The following is a 23,421-nucleotide window of genomic DNA, read 5'->3' as shown; positions in this document are numbered from 1 at the left end:
CCAAGGGCACTTCCGGCGCGCACCCTCCCGCGCCTTCCGGCTACTTCCGTTGCGTCACTTCCGGTCGGTCCCTTCCCCGCCGCGCACCGTGCCGCCGCCCCGCCGTTCCGCCCGCTGTTGCCATGGTTACGCGGCCTTTTCCCCCTCCCCGGTCCCTCCGCTGCCCCCGGCCCGGTCCCGCAGCACCGCGGGGATCCCCCGCCCGGCCCGGCCCGGCCCTGCTGCCGCCATGGCGGGGTGCGAGGCCTGAGGGGCCGGGGCGGCCTCACCCACCCTCCCGGCCCCGCCGAACCCCCGGCCCCGCCGTCCCGTGTCGCTGCCGGCGCGAAGGTCAGTGCGAGGGGGCGGCTGCGGGGGGCGAAGTCACGGGCTTTACTGGAGACCCCCGGAGTCCCCAGACACCACCCCCCCCCCAGGCTCCCCAGGTCCCCCAAAGACACCTCAGGTCCCTCAGAGCCTCCCTCTGGCACCCCCAGACCCCCCAGACCCCCTTCTCCCAGCTCCCCAACACACCCAGAGCCCCCACTCTGGGCTCCCCAGTCCCCTAGAGCCCCCCCTGCAGATTCCCCCCCCCAGTCTCCTCAACACCCCTAGAGCCCCCCTACACTCCCAACCCCTCAGGTTCCCCAGCCCCTAAGGTTCCCCAAAGCCCCCCAAAGCTCCCCTCGCCCTAGCTCCTCACCCCGCAGATTCCCCCCAAGGCACCCTACCCACCCCCCAAGGCTCCCCCAAGGCTCCCCACCCTCCTCCCCATCCAACGGAGGGCTCAGCCCCACTGGGACCCCATCCTGCCGGGAGAGCCCACCCCCTCCTCCGGCTCTGACCCCCCCCAGGGGACACGTTCAGGTATCGGCGCCGTCCGTCCTGCTGCGAACGATGCTGGGGGGTGCGGGGCCGCAGCCGTAGCCCCCTCCCCGCCCTCAAGGGACTGAGCTCCCCGCCTTGGGGTGCCCCGCTCAGAGCGGGGTGACCCGACGTCGGAAGCAGCCGCAGGTGAGGCACCGCAGGGCGGCCATGCTGAGGTGGAAGAGGGTGCCGTAGTTGAAGAGCAGGCGGTAGTAGGTCCTCACGGACAGGTCCCCCGAGGGGTCCGCGTACTTGAGGGCCACCAGCGGCGTGTAGAGGCGGTTGGTTTGCGTGCGGAACGCCGGCCGCCGGGCTCCGATCACGTTCACGATCGCCTGCGGGCGGAGAGGGGCAGCTCAGGGCTGGGAACAACCCCCCAGAGTTCCCCCCCCCCCCCCGATGCCCCAGAAGCCCCCCCCTCAACTCCTCGCAGCCCCACACCTCGGCCACGGCGGCGGGGGTCTGCCCCAGCGTGGCGAAGATCTCGTGGGAAGCCGGCAGGTACACGTCCTTGAAGTACCGCACGGTAGCTGCGTCCGTGCCGGGAAACTCGGAGCGTGAAACCTCCTCCATCAGCTTCAGCTCGAAATCCGTGTTCACGGGGCCCGGTTCCACCATGGAGACGCTGCGGGGCCGGGGCGGGTGCTCAGGGTGGGGGGGGGGGTCCAGAGCCACCCTTGAGCCCTCTGGGGTCGCCGCTGTGGCCCCTCGCACTCACAAGACGTTGAACTGCAGCAGCTGCACGGCCAGGCTCTCGCAGAATCCCTCCACGGCGAACTTGGAGGCGGCGTAGACGTCGTTAAAGACAATCCCTGCGGGCGGAGCGGGGCTGAGCTCATTGAGACCCCCCCCGGAGCGACACCCTCCCCCCCCCCCCCCCCCCAGGGGGACCCCCGCCTCACCCTGTAACCCCATGACGCTGCTGATGACCACGATGTGACCGCTCTGCCGCCGCTTCATGTCGGGGAGGACGGCCTTGATCATCCTCACGGCCCCGAAGAAGTTGGTCTCGAAGATGCGCTTCATCTCCTCCACGCTGATGCTCTCCACGGGGCCCACGTGCCCCACGCCGGCGTTATTCACTGCGGCACGGTGTGGGGGGCTCAGAGACCGCCCCCCCACCCACCCAGCCGCCCCCCTCTGGTGCCTCCACCCCACCCCCTGCTCACCCAGCACGTCCACCCGTCCCCCGGGGATGCTCCCCACGCACTCCGCCACCGAGCTGTCGCTGCAGACGTCCAGCCGTTGGATGCTCAACGTCTTCCCCAGCGCCGCTCCCGCCGCCTCCTCCAGTTTCTCCTTCTTCCGCAGGTCCCGCATGGTGGCGATGACTGTGGGGAGCCCCCAACCCCGGTCAGGGGCACCCCAGATGCCAGCCGGGGTCGGAGGGTCAAGCTGAGACGACGTTCCCTAAGCTGCTTTGGTAACGCGGCCTTTAATCCCCACCCCGGGACTAATCCCCAGCCTCGGCGCGGGATGGGCAGTGGGGCGGCGGGGTTGTGGGGGGCGGCGGGGTTGTGGGGGGCGGCGGGGTTGTGGGGGCGCACGCCCGTGTGTGACAGCGGGTGGCGCGGGAAGGGGGGACGGCGGCGTACGGGCGCGTGCGTGCCCGGGCGGGAGCGCGCCGCCGGCCCCGGCCCTGCGCTGCTCCGGCCGGCCGTGTCCCCGTGGGGCTGCCCCACGTCCCCAGTTCCGCTCCGCGTGGCAGGGCGGTGGGTGGGGGGCGCAGGGACGCCTTGGCTCGCCGAGGCGAGGCGGGGGGTCTGCGAGCTGGTGGCCACGGGACTTCAAGCCCCGGGGGCTGTGGGGAGAAAGGCTCTGGGGGTGGGTGGACGAGGACCCCAAACCCTGCACCCTCCCCGGCCCGCTGCCCCGGCCCGCAGGGCTCCTGTCCCCCCCTTTGCTGGGGTGGCGGTGGGTCCCCTCCCCGCTCCTCACCCTGGAAGCGCTGCTGGGGGTCCTGCGCCAACCTGACGGCGACGGCGAGGCCGATGCCGGAGGAGCAGCCGGTGATGAGGACGGTGCGGGGCGCGGGGGTGGCCATGGCTGCGCTGGCCTTCGGTCCAAAGGCTCTTATGAGATCAGGACCCGGCGTCACGTGGGAGCAGGATCAACCTCCCCGGGGCAGCCCTGGGGAGGGCACGGGGGTCCGCCGAGCCGCAGCCCCCCTCCCCTGCCCGCCAGCACGGGCCACGGCAGCCTTTGGGGACCCCCCCCCCTCCCCAGCAGGGCACGTGGGATGGGGACAGGCGATGGCACGTGTGGCCGCAGCCACCTTGGGCCCATCGGGGACCCCCCAACCTGCCGTGAGGGTCTGTGGGGGAGCTGGGACAAGGTGGCTGAAGGTTGGGGAGGGGGGCTGCGTTGCCCCCAGAGCCTGAGGGGGGGGCAGGGGTTCGGTTCGGGGGGCTGGGGGCATCCGTGGGGGCTCGTTACTGCAGAGACGAGGGTAAATATTTGCCGGGAAATGGAAAACCGGGGGAGCGGAGCCGTGACTCAGGCGATGAGGCAATGGGGCGACTCCGGCCAGCCGGGCCCCGGGGGCCAGCCCAGCCGAGCGGCAGCTGCACCGCGGGGTAGGGGGGTCCCCAAAACCTCCCCGGGGCCTTGCTGTGGGAATGGAGGCTCCAAAATTGCCCAGGCTTCGGTGTAGGGATGGGAGTGGGATGGGGGGCAGCTTGGCACCCCAAAATCTGCTGTTCTTGCTGTGGGGCTGGGAGTGCGGTTTGGGGCTGTGCGCCCCCAAACCTGCCATCTTTGCTGGGGGGGCTGGGAGTGGGGTGGGGGCTCTGCACCCCTAAACCTCGCCGTGGGGCTGGGAGCAGGGTGGAGGGCTGCGCACCCCAAAAGCTGCTGTTCTTGCTGTGGGGCTGGGAGCAGGGTGAGGGGGTTCTGCACCCCAAAACCCTCCATCCTTAAACGTGGGGCTGGGAGGGGAGTGAGGGGCTTCGCACCCCAAAACCTTGCTGTGGGGCTGGGAGCAGGATGGGGGGTTCTGCACCCCAAAACTTTGCTGCGGGCCTGGGGATCCCCGTCGGCCCCCGGCACCGTTTGGGGCGGTGGGAATAGACAGCCGGGACCCCCCCCAACTACCCCCGCAGCCCTCCCGGTGTCGGTGCCGGGGCCAGCCCGTGGGTCGGGCCGGGCGGGAGGCGGGGGCTCCCGGCCAGTCGGTCCTCCCCTCCCCTCCCCTCCCCTCCCCTCCCCTCCCCTCCCCTCCCCTCCCCTCCCCTCCCCTCCCCTCCCCTCCCCTCCCCTCCCCTCCCCTCCCCTCCCCTCCCCTCCCCTCCCCTCCCCTCCCCTCCCCTCCCCGCAGCCCCGACGAGCCTGGAACGGGCAGGGCGGGCTACGAGCTCCGGTACCGGTTACCGGGCACCCGCCGCACCGGGCATGGAGGGTCGCCCGGTCCCCGCCGCCTTCCTCGCCGCTCTCCTCGCCGTGCTGCAGGGGCTGCCCCCGGCCAGGGCAGGTAACGCGCACCGGGGGGGGGACACGACACCCCACGCCCACGCGTGTCTCCGCTTGCCCCCCGCATCCCCCCACCCCACCCCACCCCCCCCGGCGAGGCGGGGGGCACCGGTGGGCTGAGCCCCGCCGCCCCGGCGTGGGGAGCGGGGGGTGTCGGGGGTCCCCGCGGGGTCCCCGCTGCTGTCACGCGTGGGGGACCCCCGGGGGCCCCGTCGCTGCCTTCAGCACCACGGACAGGGCCTGGGGGGGGGGCGGGGGGGGTGTCAGGGCACCCTTTTGGGGGGGGGGGGGCGACACACACCCACCGGGACGGGGCTGTAGGGGTCCCCTGGGGCTCTGGCCGTGGGATGGCACAGCCGGCGACGGGGACCCCCTCCCCAGGGCGTGGGTGTTCCCCGTGGGTCCCTTGGGGGTGCGCCCCCCGGGGAGGGGGTGCTCCCCAGGGTCCCTTGGGGGGTGAGATCCCTGTGGGACAGGGGTGCTCTGCCCCCCCCACCCCAAGGCGAGGGTGCCCCCCCCCCCCCCCGGAGCAAGGGTGCACCCACCAGGTCCCTTGGTGGGGGTGCTCCCCCCGGGTTCCTTGGTGGGGGTGCTTCTCCTGGGGAGGGAGTGCTCTCCGCGGGTCCCATGGTAGGGGGGCTCCTCTTGGGGCAGGGGGTGCTCCTCCTGGGGAGGGGGTGCTGCCCCCCTGGAGCAGGAGGAGCAGACAGGGTGGGGAGCCCGAGTGTCTGGGTCCCCTGGCTGGCCGGGGGGCAGCGGGGGGGGGGGTCTGGGGGGGCACCTAAAGCACCAATAATAGGGGTAAGCGCTGGCGCAGGCTCCTGGGGGCAGTGGGGGGGCCCCCCCTTGTCCCACTCCCCCCAGCTTCGCCGCACCCTACCCCTTGGAGCGGTGCTGAGCCACCAGCACCCCCGTGTCCCCCCGCCCCCCCCCCAGCTCCCCAAGCGCCCCCCACACCGCAAACGCCCCGGTCTGGCGTCTGGGTGGACTTGGCCACCAGAGCCACCCCAGGGCCACCCACCAGCCCTGTAGCGGGGGTTCCCAGCTCCGGGGGGGGGGGATGTGTCTGTGGGGGGGTGGGGGGGGTGTGGTGTATGGGGGGGGGTCTCCCCACCCCACCCCGGCACGCCGCGGCCGGGTGATGGCTTTCCCCGGGGGACGCCGGCAGGAAGCCGGACCCGTGTGCCGGGGTCAGGAGGGCCTGAGAGGAGCCGGGTCAGCCCGTTCCCAGCCTGGCCCTGTCCCGCCGTGTCCCCACTCGTGCTTGGGGTGCCCCAGCTCTGGGGACGGGACGGCCTGAGGGCAGCTTGGGGACCCCCAAGAGGAATTACACCCCCCCCCCCCCCCCCCAGATCCCCCTGCCTGGCCTGCCCGGACAGGCCTCTCTGGCAAGGAGGGGGGTGGGTGCTGCCCCAGGCAGGGGGGGGCCCCCCCGGTGCTCTGTGATGTGGCTGCATCCTCACACCCCCACCCCCCCCCGCCCCCCGGCCTGCACCCCCCCACGCACACCTGGCTGTGCCGGATTAACCCTCCGCACGCCGGGGCGCAGCCGATGGTTGGGGTCCCTGTGGGGAGAGGGCAGCACCCCCAACCCTCTCCCCATGCCCCCAGCTGGGTGCAGCCGGGCTTGTGCTTAGGGGTGACGGGGTGGGGTGGGGGGTGGGGGGGTGTCTCCCGTGGGTGACGGAGCCCTCCCGCCCTGCGGGGTGCACCCGTGCCGTGGGGTGCAGAGCAGGACCGGGGGCGGAGGAATGCGGTGAAGGAATCTGGCGGCTGCGGGACCGGACCTTGGGCCCACACAGCTGCCTGGCACCGGGCCGGCCCCGGCTTGGCAAGAGGCAGGCAGGGGGGATGGGGATGCGGCTGCGGTCCCCGCTTGGAAGCACAGAGAGCGGCCAGGGGGGTCTCCGGCGGGTCCCCACCCTCTGAAACGCCCCCCCCCGCCTTGCCCCGCAGCCGTGCCCGTGGACGTGCTGCGGACGCTGGGCGTGCAGGATGGCCGCGATGGCATCTCCGTCACCGCCGGGCTCTGCCCGCAACGCCCGGGGACCGAAGACCCCGATTTTGCTTTCCGTGTGGACAACCGCACCCAGCTCAGCGCTCCCACCCGGCAGCTCTTCCCCGGTACGGCACCGGGCGGCCGCCGAGCCCATCGCGGGGTGCGGACCGAGCCGCTCCAAGGGCGAGCGTCCCCTTGCCGGGTGCAGAGCCGCCTCTTGGGGTGCATCGGGGGGGGGCTTAGCCTGATGGCCGCCCCGCTCCCACCCTGCTGCAGATGGCTCCTTCCCCGAGGACTTCTCCATCCTGGCTACGGTGCGTGCCCGGCGCGGAGGACAAGCCTTCCTGCTCTCCATCTACGACGAGCGAGGCGTGCAGCAGCTGGGCGTGGAGATCGGGCTCTCGCCCGTCTTCCTCTACGAGGACCAGGAGGGACGGCCGGCCCCCGAGCGGTACCCCGTCTTCCGCAGGGGTCAACCTGGCCGATGGCAGGTGAGTGCTGGTGGCGGGGGACGCGCAGGGGAGGGGGCTGTCTCTCCGGTCCCTCTCGCCGCGACCGAGTCCCGTCTCCGCAGGTGGCACCGCGTGGCGTTGGCCGTGGAGGGCACCAACGTCTCCTTGCTGGTGGATTGCCAGCTCCTCGCCACGCTGCCGCTGGAGCGGGGGCCTCAGCCCCTCGTTAGCACCGAGGGGGTGACGATTTTCGGGGCCCGCCTCCTGGACGAGGAGGTGTTCGAGGTGGGTCCCTCCCCGAATCCTTGTGCCAGAACCCCTGGCTGTCCCGTGACACCCTTGCCCTGGTCGTGAGGGGTCTGGGGAAGGAGGGGACCCACTTGCCACGGTCAGTACAGTCCCCAGTTGCACTGGGGGCTGCTCTCTGTCCCTGTGGGGTGTCCCAGTCCCCGTGGGGTGGCCTGGTTCCCCCCCCCCCTGCATTCGTGCCCGCTGCAAATGTCAGGGGCCACGGTCAAAGAGGCGGCGTTGAGGCAGCGAGGCGAGCAGGGCTGCCCCCCCTGCCCGTTTTGTCCCCAGCAGGCGGACAAGGGTCCCTTTGTTCGCTCGCTGCCCCCCGCACCCTCCACCCGGCCAAGGGGGTGTCCCTCACGGGCTGCCCCGAGCCGCCCACGGCCCGTCCGGCCGCTGCAGGGACAGGGCTGGCCACGAGCGCCGGCTCTTGCACGCATCTCTGGGGCGTGCGTGGGCACCTGACTGGCCTGGGTGGGGATGGGGGGGGGGCAGAAAACCCCCTCCCTCATGCTCCCCCCTTCTCCTTTTGCCGCAGGGCGACGTCCAGCAGCTGCTGATCGTGGCTGACCCCGAGGCCGCCCGCTCCTACTGCCAGCTCTACATGCCAGGCTGCGACCAGCCCCTGCTCTACCCGCTCCTCGCCCCCTTCCCGGAGGAGGTAAGTGCCCAAGCTGGGAAGGGGAAAAGCTGGGGGGACCCTTGGGAGCCCCCACTATGCCGGGCAGCCCATAGGGATGCTGCCAGGCTTGGCATCACCGTGGGGGGAGCTGCCACGGCCCTTGGTGACACCCACGTTTCTCTCCCCGCCGGTGTCTGCGCTGCCCTTTGCAGAGCAGCCCGGAGCCCACCGCCACCCCCCGTAGGAAGGGCAAGAAGGGAAAGGGGAAAGGCAAGCGCAAGGGCAAGGGCAAGAAGAGGAGGAACAAGGAGCTGCTGGAGCAGCACGAGGCCTCCCTGCCCTCCGTCGTGGCCAGCCAGGTAGAGGGCGTGACTAACCCGCCTCTGCGGCTGCTTAACCCACCCCGGTTAACCCGGCGCTGCTAACCCGCTGCTTGCGCTCGGCTGCGCCGTGCCCGCTCTGCCGCTTGCCGGTGCCCCGCCGGCCAGCGCCGTGCCGCGGCTTGGCTCCGCGTCCTGAGGCGGGACAGCGGGGACCTAAATCTGGCTTAAAAGCTGAGCGGCTCTGGGTGGGCACGGCCTGAGGCGGACCCGGACGCATCCCAGAGCGGGTGGTGCCCGCGCACGAAGGTCGCGCCACACGCGGCCTCGTGCACCCGGAGCGACTCCCGGCTTCCTCTTTGCACGGTCTGGGGCGAAGCGGGCCGGCTCCAGCCGCTCTGGCCCCCGTGGAGCCAAACCTTTGGGTCTGTTGGACGTGACTGCAGGGCTCGGGCCAGAACGGCTCCTCCCCGGGATTCGGGGGAGCCCGGGCGACCGGCACATCCCCGCAAGAACGCCGATCCGCTGGCACCCGGGGCCGAGCCATCCCCACGGCTCCTGGCCTTGCGGAGCGTGTCCTGGGAGCCAGCGGGGATCCCCTGGGTGGAGATGCCGGGGCAGGGCAGGAGGCAGCCCCCCGCCTCCGCCTTTGACCCCTTTGGCTCTGGAAATGGGTCACGGCTGCAGCTGGGAACCGGCGGCGCTGGCCAAGGGCGGCCCAGGGATGGTGGCCCCTCCTGCCGATGAGTCAGCCTTGGCTGAGCCGGGCCGGAGAGACCCCGGCGAGGGGTGGCTGTGCTCCAGGGGCTGCTTGGAGCCAGCGGCCGCGCAGCCCCGGCGTTGGGGAGGGAGCGGGGGGAACGGCCGCCCCCGCGCCTGGGAGCAGCAGCTGCCGCAGCACCGGCTCGCCTCCCCCTCTGCCCCGGCATCGCTGCGAGCCGCCGGTCCCCAAGGAGCAGGAGTCCCGGTGCCTTGTCCCAAAAGGGGATCGGCTCCGGTGTCCCCAAAGCCAAACAGGGGCTGCGGTGGGGTGGGGCCATCCCGAATCCACAGCCCCCTCCGCAAAAGCGAGGCATCCCCTGGCCCTGCCGGCCTGCGGGACCCCACGAGGGTCATGGGCCAGCACCTCCCTCTGCCGCAGCGCTCCCTTCCTCACCCCGCGCCCTTTCCGCATCGCCCAAGGCCAGCGCGCCCACGCCGACGCCGTCCGCCGAGGAGAGCGCCCTGCCTGTCCCCTCCGGCCTTGCCACCACCGTGAGCGTCACCCTGAACGGCACCGACCCCTTCGAGGTAGCACCAGGGCTGGGGCAGGCAAGGGGCGGGGGGGGGGGGGGTCCCTCCTTCGCACCCCCAGCATCTCCCCGTCCCTTAGGACACTGGTGAGGAGCTGGTGCTTGAGCTGGAGGACGGAGTCGCTGGGGCTGACAGCACGGAGCTGCCGGGCTACGAGGACTACTACGATGGGGACCCTGCGAGCCGAGAGCGGTTCGGCCCTGCCGAGCGGGAGGAGGTGGTGATCCAGGCTCCCCAGGTAATGCCGGGTGGGGAGGACTGGGGGCCCCCCCCGCCCCCAGCTACCCCCGGCTGAGCTGGGGCCCCCGTATGGGGTCCAGGGGCTGCGTAGGCCGTTCGGAGCCCTTCACCCCAGCCCAGCTCTCGGCCGTTTCTCCTCACCCTGCAGGAGCCCAGCTTGAAGGGGGAGAAGGGCGAGCCAGCCATCGTGGAACCAGTGAGTGGGGCGCAGCCCCCCCCCCCCCCCCAGGGGACGTGTGGGCCCCCAGCGGCACCCCAGGGCCACCCACCCGAGGCGGTTCACAGGACGGGGCTCGCTCTTTTCTCCTTTAGGGTTGGCGATTCGAGGGGCCGCCGGGACCCCCAGGCCCTGCGGTGAGGAGCGAGGGGCTGCGGTGGGGAGGGATCGGAGGTGCCAAAGCGTTAACGTGCTGCTGTGTTCTCCGCAGGGGGAAACGGGTCCCCTGGGACCACCGGGGCTCCCAGGGCTACCCGGGGACCCCGGAGATCAGGTACGGAGCGGACGGGGAAGGCTGGGACGGGGCTAGAGCTGCCCTACGGCGGGGCTGGGGCCGCAGGCGTCCCGGCGCTCCTGCCGGCGCATGCCGGCGTGCGTGCGAGGCGATGGAGCTGCAAGCCCTGACCTGACAGCCTGGCTTCTGCCGGCGTGGTGACGGCTTATCCCCCCCCACCCCTTCCCCTCCGCCAGGGTCCCGCAGGACGGCCGGGGCTGCCAGGAGCTGACGGGATCCGTGGCCCAGCGGGGACCATGATCATGTTGCCGGTAGGTGCCTGGGCAGGATGGGACCCTCGGGGACCCTCCTGCCTGCTCCCCGCAGAGGCTGGCGGGGGATGGCTCTCTAGGTGCCGCCGAGCTGGCTGTCCCAAGGACTGGGGTCCCGTGGCTCCCCTTGTCCCTCACCCTGCTCCTTCCCCCCCCCTCCCCAGTTCCAGTTTGGCGGAGATTCCCTCAAGGGTCCCACCGTCTCTTTCCAAGAAGCCCAAGCCCAAGCCATCCTGCAGCAGGCGAAGGTAAGGACCCCCCCGACCGGCCCCCCTGCCCAGCCTCCCCACTCCCCCTCACCCCTCTCCTCCCTTCTCTCCCCAGCTCGCCATGAAGGGTCCCCCAGGCCCCATGGGGCTCACCGGCCGCCCGGGACCGTTGGTGAGTACGTGAGGTGTGGGGGGCGCTCTGCGGGGGCGGCCCACCCCCACCGAGATGCATCTTGTCGGGCACATCTCCGCATCGAGCAGACCCTCACGGCGGGGTCTCCGCGCTCTCCTGGTTTCCTAGGGTCTACCTGGGCACCCGGGCCTCAAAGGAGAGGCGGGGGACACGGGGCCACGGGTGAGTCTTGCTCGGCTGAGCGAGGAGAGGGCGCGCGGGGTCGGGCAGGCTGCGGGCAAGCCCAGCCCTGCCACCTTCCCCTCTTCTCCGTCAGGGTCCCCGGGGAATGCAGGGCCCACCGGGGCCACCAGGGAAGCTGGGCAGACGGGTAAGCGCTGCGGGGGGGGGTTGAGTTTTGCCTCCCCCAAATGTCCTGGTCTGCTGTCCCGGGCCAGGGTGCCCCTTGCCCATCCCCATCCCGAGGGGCTCCGAGCCTCGGGCCCCTTCCCACTCCCTCGACTTGTCTCGCAGGGTCGTGCCGGAGCGGATGGTGCCAGGGGTCTCCCAGGGGAAACCGGACCCAAGGTCTCGTGTGTGGGGGCGTGTTGGTGCTGGCGGCAGAGGCACCGGGACAGCCGGGTCCTTGTGCGGCAGCGGGGGGACGCGGGCTCAGCCTGACGCTTGTCCTCCCCCACAGGGTGACAGGGGCTTTGACGGGCTGCCGGGGCTGCCGGGAGAGAAGGGCCACAGGGTAAGTGGGACCGTGCCGTGCCCCCTCCTGCCACCGCTGTCCCCACGCCGCCTCACCCCTCTCTCTTCTGCAGGGCGACGTGGGGAAGCCAGGACCGACGGGCCCCCCCGGGGAGAAAGGTGCCAAGGTGAGAAGCGTGGGGAGGGGTGGGGAAGGACCGAGCCTTGCTGGTGTTGCTGGGACGTGCTGAGCTCCCCCGTGTCCTCTCCAGGGCTCCGATGGCCTCCCGGGACCCCGGGGCCAGCCCGGGGAACCTGTAAGTACCTGCTGCCGGCACTGGGAGCCTGGCCTGCCTTCTCCCCCAGCCCCGGGGCAGTGCGGGGCAAGCTTGGCCCCCCCCCCCCCGTTATCTCCCTGTGGCTTTTTGGAGGAGAGAATCGGGCGCTGGAGCTCCCCCACCCCGGGGATTATGGGGCGCTGGGGTCAGTGCTGCCATCTGAGCCCCCGCTGACCCCTCTGTCCTTGGCCCTAGGGTATGCGAGGCCTGATGGGCTCACGCGGCTCCCCCGGCCCCCCCGGCCCACCGGTATGAGACCCCGCTCCTGCCTGCCTGCCTGCCTGTCTGTCTGTCTGTCTGTCCCCTCCTTGGGCCTGTCAGCCTGCCAGCGCGGGCACCGCGGCGTCCTTGGCGCGGCGTCACCTCGGGGTGCCGCATCGCCCTGACCCTCCCTCCTTCCTCCGCAGGGTGCCAGCGGCATCGACGGAGCGCCGGGGCCCAAAGGCAACGTGGTGGGTGTCAGCGGGTGCCCCCCTGGGACCACCCAGCCCAAATGAGCCAGCGAGAGCCCGGGATGTCCCGGGGAGGGGGAGGCAGGACTGGGGCGAGAGCTGCCCTGTGCCCTCGTGGGCTGGGAGGGGGCACCAAGGGCCGGAGTGGCGCATCCTGGGGTCGGAGGAAGGTTTTTTCTGCACTAATGGACTTTCTCTGGCCCCCTCCCCCCCAGGGAATCCACGGGGAGCCGGGACCCCCAGGACAACAAGGGAACCCTGGTCCGCAGGTACGTGGAGGTGGTGGGGGCCAGCGGGGTGTCCCCGTGGGGCTGGGGGCTTGGGTGCTCCCTCAGTCCCTTCCCAGCACCCTGGTCTGCTCTCTCACAGGGTCTGCCCGGCCCCCAGGGCCCCGTGGGGCTGCCAGGGGAGAAGGTGAGTCAGGACCCAGTGGGGATGGGAGGGCTCCGGGGCTGCCCCGGCTCTCAGCGGGTGGTGGGGAGCCGCCGGGGTGACCCCTGTCCCTCTGTGTCCCCACACCTCCTCCTCCTCTTTCTCTCGCCCAGGGCCTGCCAGGGAAGCCGGGAATACAGGGGGTGGCTGGGGCCGACGGACCCCCGGTGAGTACCAGCTCAGGGCTGTGGGGTCACTCCGGTCCCCGGCAGAGCGGGGACCCCACGGCACGTCACCGTCCCAGCTCGGGGCTCACGTCTTGTGCGTCCCTGCAGGGTCACCCCGGCCGAGAAGGGCCAGCTGGAGAGAAAGGCCTCCAGGTAAGGGCCTGATCCCCTCCCCTCATGCCCTGGGTGGGGGGCTAGGGTCCTCTTTCCATGGGGAGGGTCCTGTTTTTCCTGACTCTCTGTCCCCAGGGCCCTGAGGGTGCCCCCGGTCCCATCGGCTATCCGGGACCCCGTGGGGTGAAGGTAAGCACAGCCTCCCCCTCCGCTGGGCTCTGCCCAGGTGCGATGTGGGGGGTCAGGCGGTGTCCCCTCGGGCTGGGGTCTCCCCTCCGACCCCCTCTGTGTCCCTGCAGGGAGCTTTTGGCGTGCGGGGCCTGAAGGGCAGCAAAGGGGAGAAGGTAAGAGGGGTCGGGGAGAGGGGACAGCGGGGAATGGGGGTCCTTTTCCTGTGGTATCTGTGGGTCCCTGGTGTTGGGGGGCACTTGTCCTTGCCCTGAGATAGCTGCGGGGGGGCCAGCCCCTCTGTGTTGGGATTTGGGGCTCAGCCCCACGCTGTGACCCCCGTCTGGGGCTTGCACCAGAGCTACCGCAGTCTCAGACCCCCAAAATGTGCCTCTTGTTCAGGGAGAAGACGGATTCCCCGGCTTTAAGGGGGACATGGGCCCCAAGGGCGACCGGGTAAGTGGGGTCCCGGGGTGGGGGTCTTCTCGTCAGGGCTGTGTGGGGTGGCTGCAGGGGCCACGAAACCCCGTGGGGTTTGGCTGGCTGGCTGCAGGGTTCGGGGTGGTGTGGTGGGAATGGAACCCGGGGTGGGGGGGGGGGGGTGTGACACGCACAGCTCTGTCTGGGGGGACAGTGGGGGGCACGAGGGAGCAGCCCCGGCCCCCCAGCAGCGTGCTGCCCACACCCCTGCGTTACCGTTCCAGGGTGACCAGGGCCTGCTGGGTCCCCGTGGCGAGGACGGCCCCGAGGGGCTCAAGGGGCAGACGGGTCTCATGGGGGAACCGGGTGCTCCTGGCCCCGCAGGCGAGAAGGTGAGGGGACCCCCGTGTCCCGGTGCCCCCGAGTCCCTCGTAGCCTGCGGCTCAGCTCTGCTCTCTCCCTTGCAGGGCAAGCTGGGAGTGCCGGGTCTCCCGGGCTATCCCGGGCGCCAGGGCCCCAAGGTGAGCACGGGGGGAGCCTTTGGGGTGTCCCCAGGACCCCAGGTGCCTCCTCAGCCCTGGGTCATCCCTTGTCCTCTCTCTCCGTAGGGCTCCACTGGCTTCCAGGGTCCCATGGGGCTGGCAGGGGAGAAAGGCAAGAGGGTGAGTCAGCTCTGTCCCGCTGCGTCACCCTCTCCCGTCCCCCTGGGCCATTCCCTGTCCCCCACATCCTGCTCTGCTGCCCCCTCTGCGAGCCAGAGAGGGGCTGGGCTGAGCTCAAAGCCGGGGAAGGGACCCAGCCCCGTGGCCCTCTCTGTTCCTGTGCCACGTGCCCTCTCCTAAAGGCTCTTGGGCACACTCTGTCCCCTCGGGGGGGCACGTGGGGGGAGCGTGGGCGAGTGGGGGGCTGCCCCATGCACTGCTCTCCCCACCACCTCCTCTTTCCCTGCAGGGCAAGGCTGGCCAGGCTGGGCAGACGGGACAGCGAGGGCCCCCGGTGAGTAACCGCAGCCCCTGCCCCGAGCTGGGGGTGACAGAAACCACCCCCTCCCCGTGCCGTGGCCGGTGACTACCGGAGGCCCACCGTGAGCATCCCGGGGTCCAGCTGCATCCCACCACAACCATTCCCGGGTGGATCGTATCCCACGGCAACCATCCTAGGGCTGGCTGTCACCCATGGCAACAGAGCTTGGGGTCTGCCGTATCCCACGGTAACGCGCTCCGCAGCCTGCCGGTATCCCATGGCAATGAGGCTGGAGCCAGCCGTTTCCCACGGTAACCAGACCCTGGGGACCACCGTTAGCCACGGCGACCAGATCCCAAAATTCTGCCTGTATCCCTTGGGAACAACCCCCCTGGGGCCACCCGTGTTCCTCCTGGCTTCCCTGCCCCACTCCCCTCCCGGTCCCCCAGCTCCCCATCCCACTCCCAGCCCCTCCTCCCTGCCCTGTACCCCCCATTTCCAGCCCCTTCTCCCCTCTCCTCACCCCATTCCCTGCCCCACACCTTCTCACCCCGCTCTTTGCCTCCTGCCTGCCCAGGGGCTCCCAGGAGAGCGAGGTCTGCCCGGTCCCACGGGGAAACCCGGCCCGAAGGTAGGTGGGAGCCTGGCCACGGGGTCCCCGCTGTCCCCCACGTCCCTGTTTCCCCGCTGTGCTCAGGGCTTCTTGGCCGCGGGTGCCGGCAGTGGGTCTGACGTGGGGAGGGTGGGGGTCTTCGCTGCTGCCCTCAGCTTGTTTCTGTCTCCCCAGGGAGATCCTGGCCATGACGGGGCCCCCGGCGCGGTGGGAGAGAAGGTAAGTGGGGGGTGGTCACTGCAAAGGCACCCCAGGAAGGGACTGAGCATGGGGAAACCAGGGTGCCAGGCGTGGGGAGAGGGTCTGGGTGCTGCGGGGCCGTGGGGAAAGCCCCTCTGCCGCTGACTGTGGGTTTTCTCTCCCCCCCACAGGGTCCCCAAGGTCCGCAGGGACCCAACGGCTTTCCGGGCACGAAAGGTCCCCCTGTAAGTGGTGGTGGCTCTGCGTGGTCCTGCCCTGCTCCTGCCTGGGCTTGGGACGCTGCGGGGGGCAGAGTCGGGCTGGCATCTCCTCCTCCTCCTCCTCCTCCTCCTCCTCCTCCTCCTCCCGCTGCGCCCCGTGGGGTGCAGGCAGCGGAGAGGGGGGGGGGATTCCAGCTACGCAGCCCATACCCCCCACCCCGTTATCTCTGCTCCTGCCCAGGGTCCCGCTGGGAAGGACGGCTTGCCAGGACACCCAGGACAGCGTGGCGAGCCGGTGGGTCCCCTGCCTCCCTTGCCTGGGGCTGGGGGGCTGCCTGGCAAGACCCAGCCTTAACCCTTCTCTCCTCTGCAGGGGTTTCACGGTAAAACCGGCCCCCCCGGCCCCACAGGGGTGGTGGGACCCCAGGTGAGTGCGGGAGGTGGAGGCAGGAGGTGTTGGTGTTGGAGCCAGCCCAGTGGGACCCCCTAAAGCTCACCCTGCTCTCTCCCCGCAGGGTAAATCAGGCGAGACAGGGCCCGTGGGAGAGAGGGGGCACCCAGGCCCCCCCGGCCCCCCCGGGGAACAGGGCCTGCCCGGAGCTGCTGGCCGAGAAGGAGCCAAGGTAGGAGCCGCGCCGGGGGTCCGACGGCTCGCCCGGACCGCCACGAGCCTGAGCCAAGCGGGGCTGGGCCCCCCCTGAGCTCCGCAGGGGGCTCCCCGGCTTGGTGGGGGGTGAAGCAAAGTTCTCTGCTGCTCCTCTCCTCCTCGCAGGGTGACCCTGGCCCCGCTGGCATCCCTGGTAAGATCGGCCCCCCAGGCATCCACGGCTTTCCCGGCACACGGGGGGCACCGGGAGAGACGGTCAGTGCTGCCCCAGGCTTGGACACGGCCTGACACCGTCCTCGGGAAAGGGGAGTGGGGTCCTTTCTGACCGTCCTCCCTGCCCTCCTACAGGGTCCACCTGGCTTGAAGGGTGGGGAAGGTCCCCCTGGTCCCCCTGGGCCCGTGGTGAGTACAAAGCATTGTGACTTTTGAGGGGTTTTCCAGAGTTTTGGGCTTTTCCTGGGAATATGTGTGCTCCTTGGGGAGCAATTTTGCCACCTTGCTTAAAATTCGAGCTGATGAAGAGGGAGGTTTCTTTGGAGAGGAGGAAGACTGCTGGAGAGGAGGAAGACTGCTGGGGCCTTCTTCCTTCCACCCCCCCTCTCTCTTTTTCCCGCAGGGTTCCCCTGGAGAGCGAGGCCCCACGGGGGCTGCTGGAGGCATTGGACTGCCGGGCCGGGGGGGTGCACAGGGTCCCCCCGGTCCCGCTGGCGAGAAGGGCTCCCCGGTAGGTGCGAGAGGGCGTGTGGGGTGAGGCGGGAGGCGTGGGGCAGCGCTGGGACAGACGAGCCGTGTCTCCCGTGGGTCCCGGCCGGCCCTGCTCTCAGCCCTTCCCCTTCCTGCCCGCAGGGTGAGCGAGGTCCCATGGGTCCGGCCGGGCAGGACGGCATCCAAGGCCCCGTGGGGCTCCCGGGCCCAGGCGGACCCCCCGGCCCTGCCGGAGAAGATGGGGACAAGGTAAGTCAAGGGGACACCAGCCGGCCCCTCCAGCAACGTCCCCCTTGTTGTTCCACTACCGACAGCCCGGGGATCGTACCCCGGGACGGGCGCTGGGGACAGAGTCACCTCACTGAGAGCCCATCCCAGGGCTGAGGGACCTCCGGGATGGGGCAGGTTCCCCCCGCCCCGTGGCTTCCCGGGAGCGGGGGTTCCCCGGGTGGCGGCAGCGGGCTGTTGGTCCTGGCAGGCTTCCTTGGCACTGCTTCCCAGGTGGTGGCAGGTTTCCCCGTCGCGGGGATTTCCTTGGCTGTGGCTCCCCAGCCGTGGCAGCCTTCCCCGGCCGCCGGCACTCCCTCCTCGCCGCCCGCGGCCTCTCTCACCGTCTTCCTTCCCTTTGGGGCAGGGCGAGATGGGGCTCCCCGGCCAGAAGGGCAGCAAAGGCGACAAGGGCGAAGCGGTGAGTGCCGAGGGGCTGCTCTGCCCGGGGAGGGCTCTCCGAGGAGCAGAGCAGCTCCGGGAGCGGGGGGGGGGAGACAGCAGCAGTGAGGCGGGAGATGTTTGGGGGCTGCCCTAACCTTATGTGGGGGCTCCTGTCCCATAGGGGCCCCCAGGACCGACAGGAATCCAGGGCCCCATCGGACACCCTGGCCCCGCGGTGAGGAGCTGCCGAGCGCCCTTCCCACCCCCTTTATCCCCTCGACTGGACCCCAGCTCTCCCGCTTGGCTCCCTTCCCTGCCCTCCCCACCCCACGCGTTGGGGTTTCCGTGGGGCGGGCGGCTCGCCCCCCAACCTCTGCCTTTGCAGGGAGCCGACGGGGAGCCGGGGCGCCGCGGGCAGCAGGGGCTGTTTGGGCAGAAAGGAGACGAGGGCTCGCGGGGGCACCTCGGCCTAAGCGGCCCCCCTGGCCTGCAGGTAGGGAGCGGGGCGGGGTGGGAGGGGGTCTGCCGGGCTGGAGGGGACGAGGGGCGTGTGGCTCTGGGCTCTGAGGGTGCCCTGGCCCGAGGGGCTTCCAGACCCTCCCTGGGCTAAGCCGGGATCCCCGCAGGGCATGCCGGGCCCCCCGGGCGAGAAGGGCGAGAACGGCGACGTTGGCCCCATGGTAAGGAGACCCCACGGCCGTCCCGTTGTGCACCCCCACTGCTCCCCCTCCGCCTCCTTCTGCCCCGTCTCCAGCTTCCCACGTCTCCCTCTCCCCTGGGAGCCCCACGGCTCGGCCGCCCTTTGCGGTCTGACCCTCCTCTGTGCTCCCCACAGGGTCCCCCCGGCGCGCCGGGACCCCGTGGGCCGCAGGGACCCAGCGGTGCCGAGGTGAGTACGGCCCTGGGGGGGGGCGGGGGGGGCTTGGCAGGGGCTGCCCCCAACGTGGGTACCCCCAGCGTGGGTACCCCGCCATTCCTCTTGCCTTTAGGGCCCCCAGGGAATGCCGGGCGGCGTGGGACAGCCGGGTGCCGTGGGAGAAAAGGTAGGCCCGCTTTTGGGAGGGCGGCGAGGGTCTCGGGGGGGGCGCTGGGGCTGGGCAGAGCTGCCCGCCCCCTGCGGCGCCCGGCAGCGTCTGCCCCGCTGCTTTTCTCGCCCGCAGGGTGAGCCGGGCGAAGCGGGAGATCCCGGAGCCCCGGGGGAGCCTGGACCACCCGTGAGTCTCGCAGAAGGGAACGGGGTGGCTTTTAGGGGGCGAGGGGAGGAGAGCGGGGGGCCCGATCCTGCTCTCGCCGGGAACATTTGACTGCCCAAACCGCCCCGTCCCTGCTCCAACGTGACGCGCCCTGTCCTTCCGCAGGGTGTGAAAGGAGATGTGGGGGAGAAGGGAGACGCGGGGCAGTCGGGAGCAGCTGGCCCCCCTGGCAAGAAGGGCCCACCGGGAGAGGACGGAGCCAAAGGCAACCTGGTAAGAGGGGGAGCGAGCACGGGGAGGCAGGGGGCTGCTACGCCGAGCCCCCGCGTCCCCCCCAGGAGCCCTGCAGGCACCACTCCCCGTCCCTGCCTCTGCTTTCCCAGTGAGCAGAAGGGGTGGTGGGTCCCTCCCAGGCCCATTCTTGTGTCCCCTTCTCTCTGCAGGGTCCCATCGGCTTCCCTGGTGATCCCGGCCCCCCCGGAGACCCCGGCGTGCCGGTGAGTAGCCCCTCTTCACCCCTTGGAGCGTCCGCGGAGCAGAAGCAGCCCCGCTCCTGGGGTTTCCCCAGGGCTGGACCCAGCACCCACGTCACCCACTGTCACCCGGGGGGGGTGGGGGGGTTGGGAGGTGCCAGGACACCGCGGCCCTCCCCCCGCTCCACCTTGCCGGTGCTGCCCGGCGTCCCGGCAGCGCGGGGGTGGGCTGGGGGGGGCTCGGCTAAGCAAGTGCTCACCCTGCCCTGTGTCACAGGGTCTGGACGGAGCTGCTGGCGAGAAGGGTGACAGCGGGGACCCCGGTCTGCCGGTGAGTGGGGGGTAGCATGGCTGCAAAGGGGGGGGGGGGGGGGGGTGTCTCATTCCCAATGGGACCACCCTGGGCTGGGGGGCTCGGGGGGGCTCTAGCTGAGCCGTGCTGCTCCCCAGGGCTCCTACGCACCCCTCGCCCTCCCCACGTCCCCCCGTGCCGGCTGTGGGACCCTTCCCTCACCCCGAACCCCCACGGGGTTTGTTTCAGGGTCCGCCAGGCGCATCAGGGGAACCGGGTCCCCCGGGTCCCCCCGGACGGAGGGTGAGTAGGGGAAGGGACGGAGGGTGAGACGGGGAGGGACAGCGTGGGGTGAAGCGGGACGGCGAGCGGGGCCGGCCCGGGCCAGCGCACAGCTCCCGGTGTCTCTGTCCCTTCCTCCAGGGACCCGGGGGCCCGACGGGACGCGAGGGCCGTCAGGGTGAGAAGGGTGCCAAGGTGAGCGACGGCCGGTGCGCCCCAGGGCTCCCCCAACCCTCTCCCCTCCAGAAGCCTCCACCAGCCTGGAGCAGGACACCCCTCGCCTCGGAGAGGTGGGGCTGGGTCCCGAGGGGTGCCACCCTCACCTCTGTCCTCCTGTCCCCAGGGACAGCCTGGCACAGAGGGGCCACCGGGAAAAATGGGCCCCGTGGGGGCGCAGGGGCCACCGGGACGGCCGGGCTCCGAGGGACTGCGTGGGATCCCCGGCCCTGCCGTGAGTCGGGGGGCTGCGGGGAGGACATTGCCGTGCTGATGGGGGCCGGCTCGTGTCCCCAAAGCCCTGGCCCGCTCCAGCTGGGGGACATCCCCTCGGGCGCGATGGCTGCAGCCTTGGAATGGGGCGCAGCTTGGCGGGGTGTTTTGGGGGAGCTCGGGCTCGGGCTCCTCTCCCACGCTGATCTCTTCCAGGGTGAGCAAGGCTTGCTGGGGGCTCCGGGACAAGCAGGACCACCTGGCCCCATGGTAGGTCAGGGTGAGCGAGCCCCGGGCGAGGGTGGTCTGTGCTGGGCGCGATCCGGGGCGCGTGACACCCTCTTGGCCTCCTGCAGGGTCCCGTGGGTTTGCCTGGCCTCAAGGGAGACCCCGGCTACAAGGGCGAGAAGGTGAGACGAGGTGACAGTCGTGCAGGAGCTGGGGTCCCTCACCCCGGACACATCCCCGAGCCCCCTTGGTTGGGGGGAGGGGGTTGCCTGACGCTGCCCTTCACCCCCAGGGCCACGCCGGACTGATTGGGCTCATTGGACCACCAGGAGAAATGGGGGAGAAAGGAGACCAAGGGCTCCCAGGCATCCAGGGCCCCCCGGGACCCAAAGGAGACCCTGTGAGTATTTGGTGTCTCCCCTGAGCTCGGGGGCTGGGTGAACTTGGGGGGGGGGGGGGGCGGGGAGACAAGGCACAGGGGCTGGGGGGGCACAGTCCCCTCGAGCACGGAGCTGACGCTGTCTCTGCCTACAGGGTCTGGCTGGACCCACCGGCCCCACTGGGCCCCCCGGCCCCCCCGGGCTCTCGGTGAGTATCTGCCTGCGCCGTGTGGGGTTCCCCAGGGGTCTCCTGCCTGGGGGGGAGTGTGAGAGGGGGAGGGGGGAGCCCGAGCCCCAGGGAGGGGTCGGGAGGAGCTGCCGTGGGCTCACCACACGCCCGACCCGTGCCCCTCTCCTCTCTTCTCGTCCCCGCAGGGACCCTTGGGCCAGAAGGGCTCCAAAGGCTCACCGGTGAGTGCTGGGGAGGGGTGGGGACGGGGTCGGGGGGCAGCCCCCAACGCGCTCCCAGGGGAGAACCCGGGGACCGGTCGCAGGCAGCGAGCGCCACGGTGCTGACTCCTCTTCTTTTGCAGGGTGCTCTGGGTCCCCGAGGTGACACAGGCCCACCCGGTCCCCCGGGACCACCGGTGAGTAAGGGTTGCTCTGGACAGACGCCGCTTCATGGCTGTCCCCTCCTGCGGAGGGCTCCGGTGTCCCCAAACCCCCCTCATGCTGCCCCCTCACCCCTTCACCCCTCGCTGTCCCAGGGCCGCCCGGCTGAGCTGCTCGAGCCGCTGCCCTCGAGCCGGAGCAGGAGACACCGGCGGGCGACCGAAGGGGCTGCGGGGGAGCAGGGACCCCCGCCGGATTACGAGGGGCTGGAGGAGGTGTACGCGTCGCTCAGCTCCCTGCGCACCGAGGTGGAGCAGCTGAGGCGGCCCCTGGGCACCCCCGAGAGCCCCGCGCGGGTCTGCAAGGAGCTGCAGCTTTGCCACCCGCACCTCCGGGACGGTGAGGTTTGGGGAGACGGGTTGGAGGGGGAGGGGACACCAAAACCAGCCGGAGCTGGCCCATCTATCCCTGGCTGTCCTTCCTGCCCTCGTTCCCAGGCGAATACTGGATTGACCCCAACCAGGGCTGCTCCCGGGACGCCTTCCGAGTTTTCTGCAACTTCACAGCCGGCGGCGAGACCTGTCTTTTCCCGGAGAAGAAGTTTGAGGCTGTGAGTTCGAGCGAGGGCAGAGAGGATCGGGGTGTCCAACCCCCCCCCCCCCGGCGGGGTCGTGATGGGGGCGGTTTGGGGCTCGCTTTCCCCCACACTCCATGGGGCCAGGGCTGGAAGAAGCTTCACCCCCGACACCGTCTCTGTCACCCCCAGGTCCGCCTGGCCGCCTGGAACAGGGAGAAGCCGGGGACGTGGTACAGCACCTTCAAAAGGGGCAAGAAGGTGGGAGCGTGGGAGCTCCTTGTGCTCCGGTTTGGGGTGGGCGGGGGGGGGGGGTGGGGAGAAGGCAGCCCACCCCGCCTGGCGTCACCCCGGCCGCTGGGCAGGCGGGTGTCTGCGTCCCAGCCCCTCTCCCGTCCTTCCTCCCCACCAGTTCTCCTACGTGGACGCGGACGGGAACGCCGTGCCCGTGACCCAACTCACCTTCCTGCGCCTCCTGAGCGCCGGCGCCCGCCAGAACTTCACGCTGAACTGCCAGCACGCTGCCGCCTGGTACGACGCCCGCGCCGGCACCTTCGCCCGGGCCCTGCGCTTCCGCGGCGCCAACGAGGAGGAGCTGGGGCACGACCACCCGGCCGCCCCCATCCGTGCCCTCCACGACGGCTGCCAGGTGGGTCCCCAAGCCGCGAGGACCCCTCACCTCCTCCCCCTGCCCCAGCCCCAACCGCCTCCCCGGGGCTCGTCCCCGCGCGCCGTCTCCCCGACGCCGCCGCGTTCGCCGCCTTCCCGCAGGGCCGCCAGGGCCAGGAGCGGACGGTGCTGGAGGTGACCTCGTCCCGCGTCGAGCGGCTGCCCCTGACGGACGTGGCCGTCGTTGACTTCGGAGACGCCAACCAGAAGTTCGGCTTCGAGCTGGGCCCCGTCTGCTTCGGGGGCTGAGCGCGGCCCCGCACAGCACGCGGGGAGGGACGGCGTGACGGGGGTGGGGGGGGGTCTCCGCTCCCTCCGCCGCCCCCCCCCTGCGCCAGGGACAGTGACCCAGGGCCTGCTCTGGCATTCTCAGGACTCGGAGCTGCCGCAAGTGCCGTCCCCTCCTGCCCGCACGGCCCCCCCTTATTTATACTGCTGGCTCCCTGGGGGGCAGGACGGCGGGGGGGCGAAGCTGGGGCAGGGCGCCCCAGACTGTAGGGAGGGGGTTCGAGCCAGCCCCCTCCCCGTGGTGCTACAACGCTCCCCGAGAGCCCCTTTAGTGAAGCACTGGACGTGCCCTCGGCACGGCAACACCGCGAGCCCCATCCCGACGCCTGCGGGGACCCGACGAGCCCGGATCCAGCCCCCTCCCCGGGGGGGGCACTCGGTGGTGGTGGGTGTTAAACCTCCTCCTTCGCCCCCCCCCCTAAGGCTCTGCCCCCTGCTCAGGGGGAGCGGGTGGTGCGGGGAGCCCCCCTGCCCCTTTGGGGGGTCACCCCAGCTCCCGGCAGAGCCCGTCCCACGCGGCGGAGGGGCGGTGGGGAGGTCGGGACAGGGCCGGGGGCCGCCCGTGAGGCTCAGCCCCGGTCCCGGTGCTGTCGCAGTTACTGTACGATAAAACCGACTGTATCGAAGCCGTCTCCCGCCCCAAATCCTTGCCGATTTCCATGGAAACGGGCAGCCCTTGCGGGGCGGGTGGGGGCTGCGCACCCCAAACTGGGCTTTGTGGC

General features: G+C 71.4%; 2 protein-coding genes across 2 annotated transcripts; one reads left to right on the top strand and one right to left on the bottom strand.

The window, feature by feature from the left end:
- Positions 1–956: 956 nt before the first annotated feature.
- Positions 957–2,890, bottom strand: RDH8 (retinol dehydrogenase 8). Its single transcript, XM_086478900.1, has 6 exons — positions 2,785–2,890; positions 2,016–2,177; positions 1,749–1,928; positions 1,565–1,658; positions 1,288–1,471; positions 957–1,181 (listed from the first exon to the last, which is right to left on the bottom strand). Exons 1-6 carry the CDS (start codon positions 2,888–2,890, stop codon positions 957–959), a joined length of 951 nt encoding a protein of 316 aa, XP_086335026.1.
- Positions 2,891–3,313: 423 nt separating this feature from the next.
- Positions 3,314–22,660, top strand: COL5A3 (collagen type V alpha 3 chain). Its single transcript, XM_086478822.1, is given in 70 exon segments — positions 3,314–3,422; positions 4,163–4,315; positions 6,271–6,438; positions 6,590–6,783; positions 6,785–6,804; positions 6,888–7,050; positions 7,595–7,717; positions 7,891–8,037; positions 8,284–8,725; positions 9,140–9,288; positions 9,371–9,529; positions 9,680–9,727; positions 9,844–9,885; positions 9,960–10,022; positions 10,220–10,294; positions 10,459–10,542; positions 10,619–10,675; positions 10,805–10,858; positions 10,953–11,006; positions 11,150–11,203; positions 11,316–11,369; positions 11,443–11,496; positions 11,581–11,625; positions 11,842–11,895; positions 12,054–12,098; positions 12,314–12,367; positions 12,468–12,512; positions 12,644–12,697; positions 12,806–12,850; positions 12,947–13,000; positions 13,111–13,155; positions 13,382–13,435; positions 13,684–13,791; positions 13,867–13,920; positions 14,008–14,061; positions 14,351–14,395; positions 14,940–14,993; positions 15,150–15,194; positions 15,347–15,400; positions 15,618–15,671; positions 15,750–15,803; positions 15,892–15,999; positions 16,149–16,238; positions 16,332–16,385; positions 16,600–16,707; positions 16,830–16,937; positions 17,323–17,376; positions 17,521–17,574; positions 17,725–17,832; positions 17,966–18,019; positions 18,175–18,228; positions 18,329–18,382; positions 18,500–18,553; positions 18,698–18,805; positions 18,976–19,029; positions 19,283–19,336; positions 19,547–19,600; positions 19,721–19,774; positions 19,923–20,030; positions 20,225–20,278; positions 20,365–20,418; positions 20,529–20,636; positions 20,771–20,824; positions 20,992–21,027; positions 21,150–21,203; positions 21,324–21,567; positions 21,666–21,811; positions 21,890–22,003; positions 22,155–22,391; positions 22,514–22,660. Coding segments are annotated over 70 exon segments (6,063 nt in total).
- Positions 22,661–23,421: the final 761 nt, after the last annotated feature.

This window comes from Leptosomus discolor, chromosome 28 (genome assembly GCF_034619465.1).
Source record: "Leptosomus discolor isolate bLepDis1 chromosome 28, bLepDis1.hap2, whole genome shotgun sequence".
NCBI classification, from domain to species: domain Eukaryota; kingdom Metazoa; phylum Chordata; class Aves; order Leptosomiformes; family Leptosomidae; genus Leptosomus; species Leptosomus discolor.
The sequence above is the reverse complement of the archived record's forward strand: the minus strand, read 5'-3'. Positions and strand labels throughout refer to the sequence as shown.

What these genes read in the sequence shown, in the direction of transcription:
- RDH8 (XM_086478900.1), bottom strand. Translation starts at nt 2,890, where the DNA reads ATGGCCACCCCCGCGCCCCGCACCGTCCTCATCACCGGCTGCTCCTCC. An exon ending in CAGCGTCATGGGGTTACAGG is followed by an intron (nt 1,659 to 1,748) that starts GTGAGGCGGGGG and finishes CTCCGCCCGCAG; the next exon opens with GGATTGTCTTTAACGACGTC. An exon ending in CCCCCGCCGCCGTGGCCGAG is followed by an intron (nt 1,182 to 1,287) that starts GTGTGGGGCTGC and finishes CTCCGCCCGCAG; the next exon opens with GCGATCGTGAACGTGATCGG.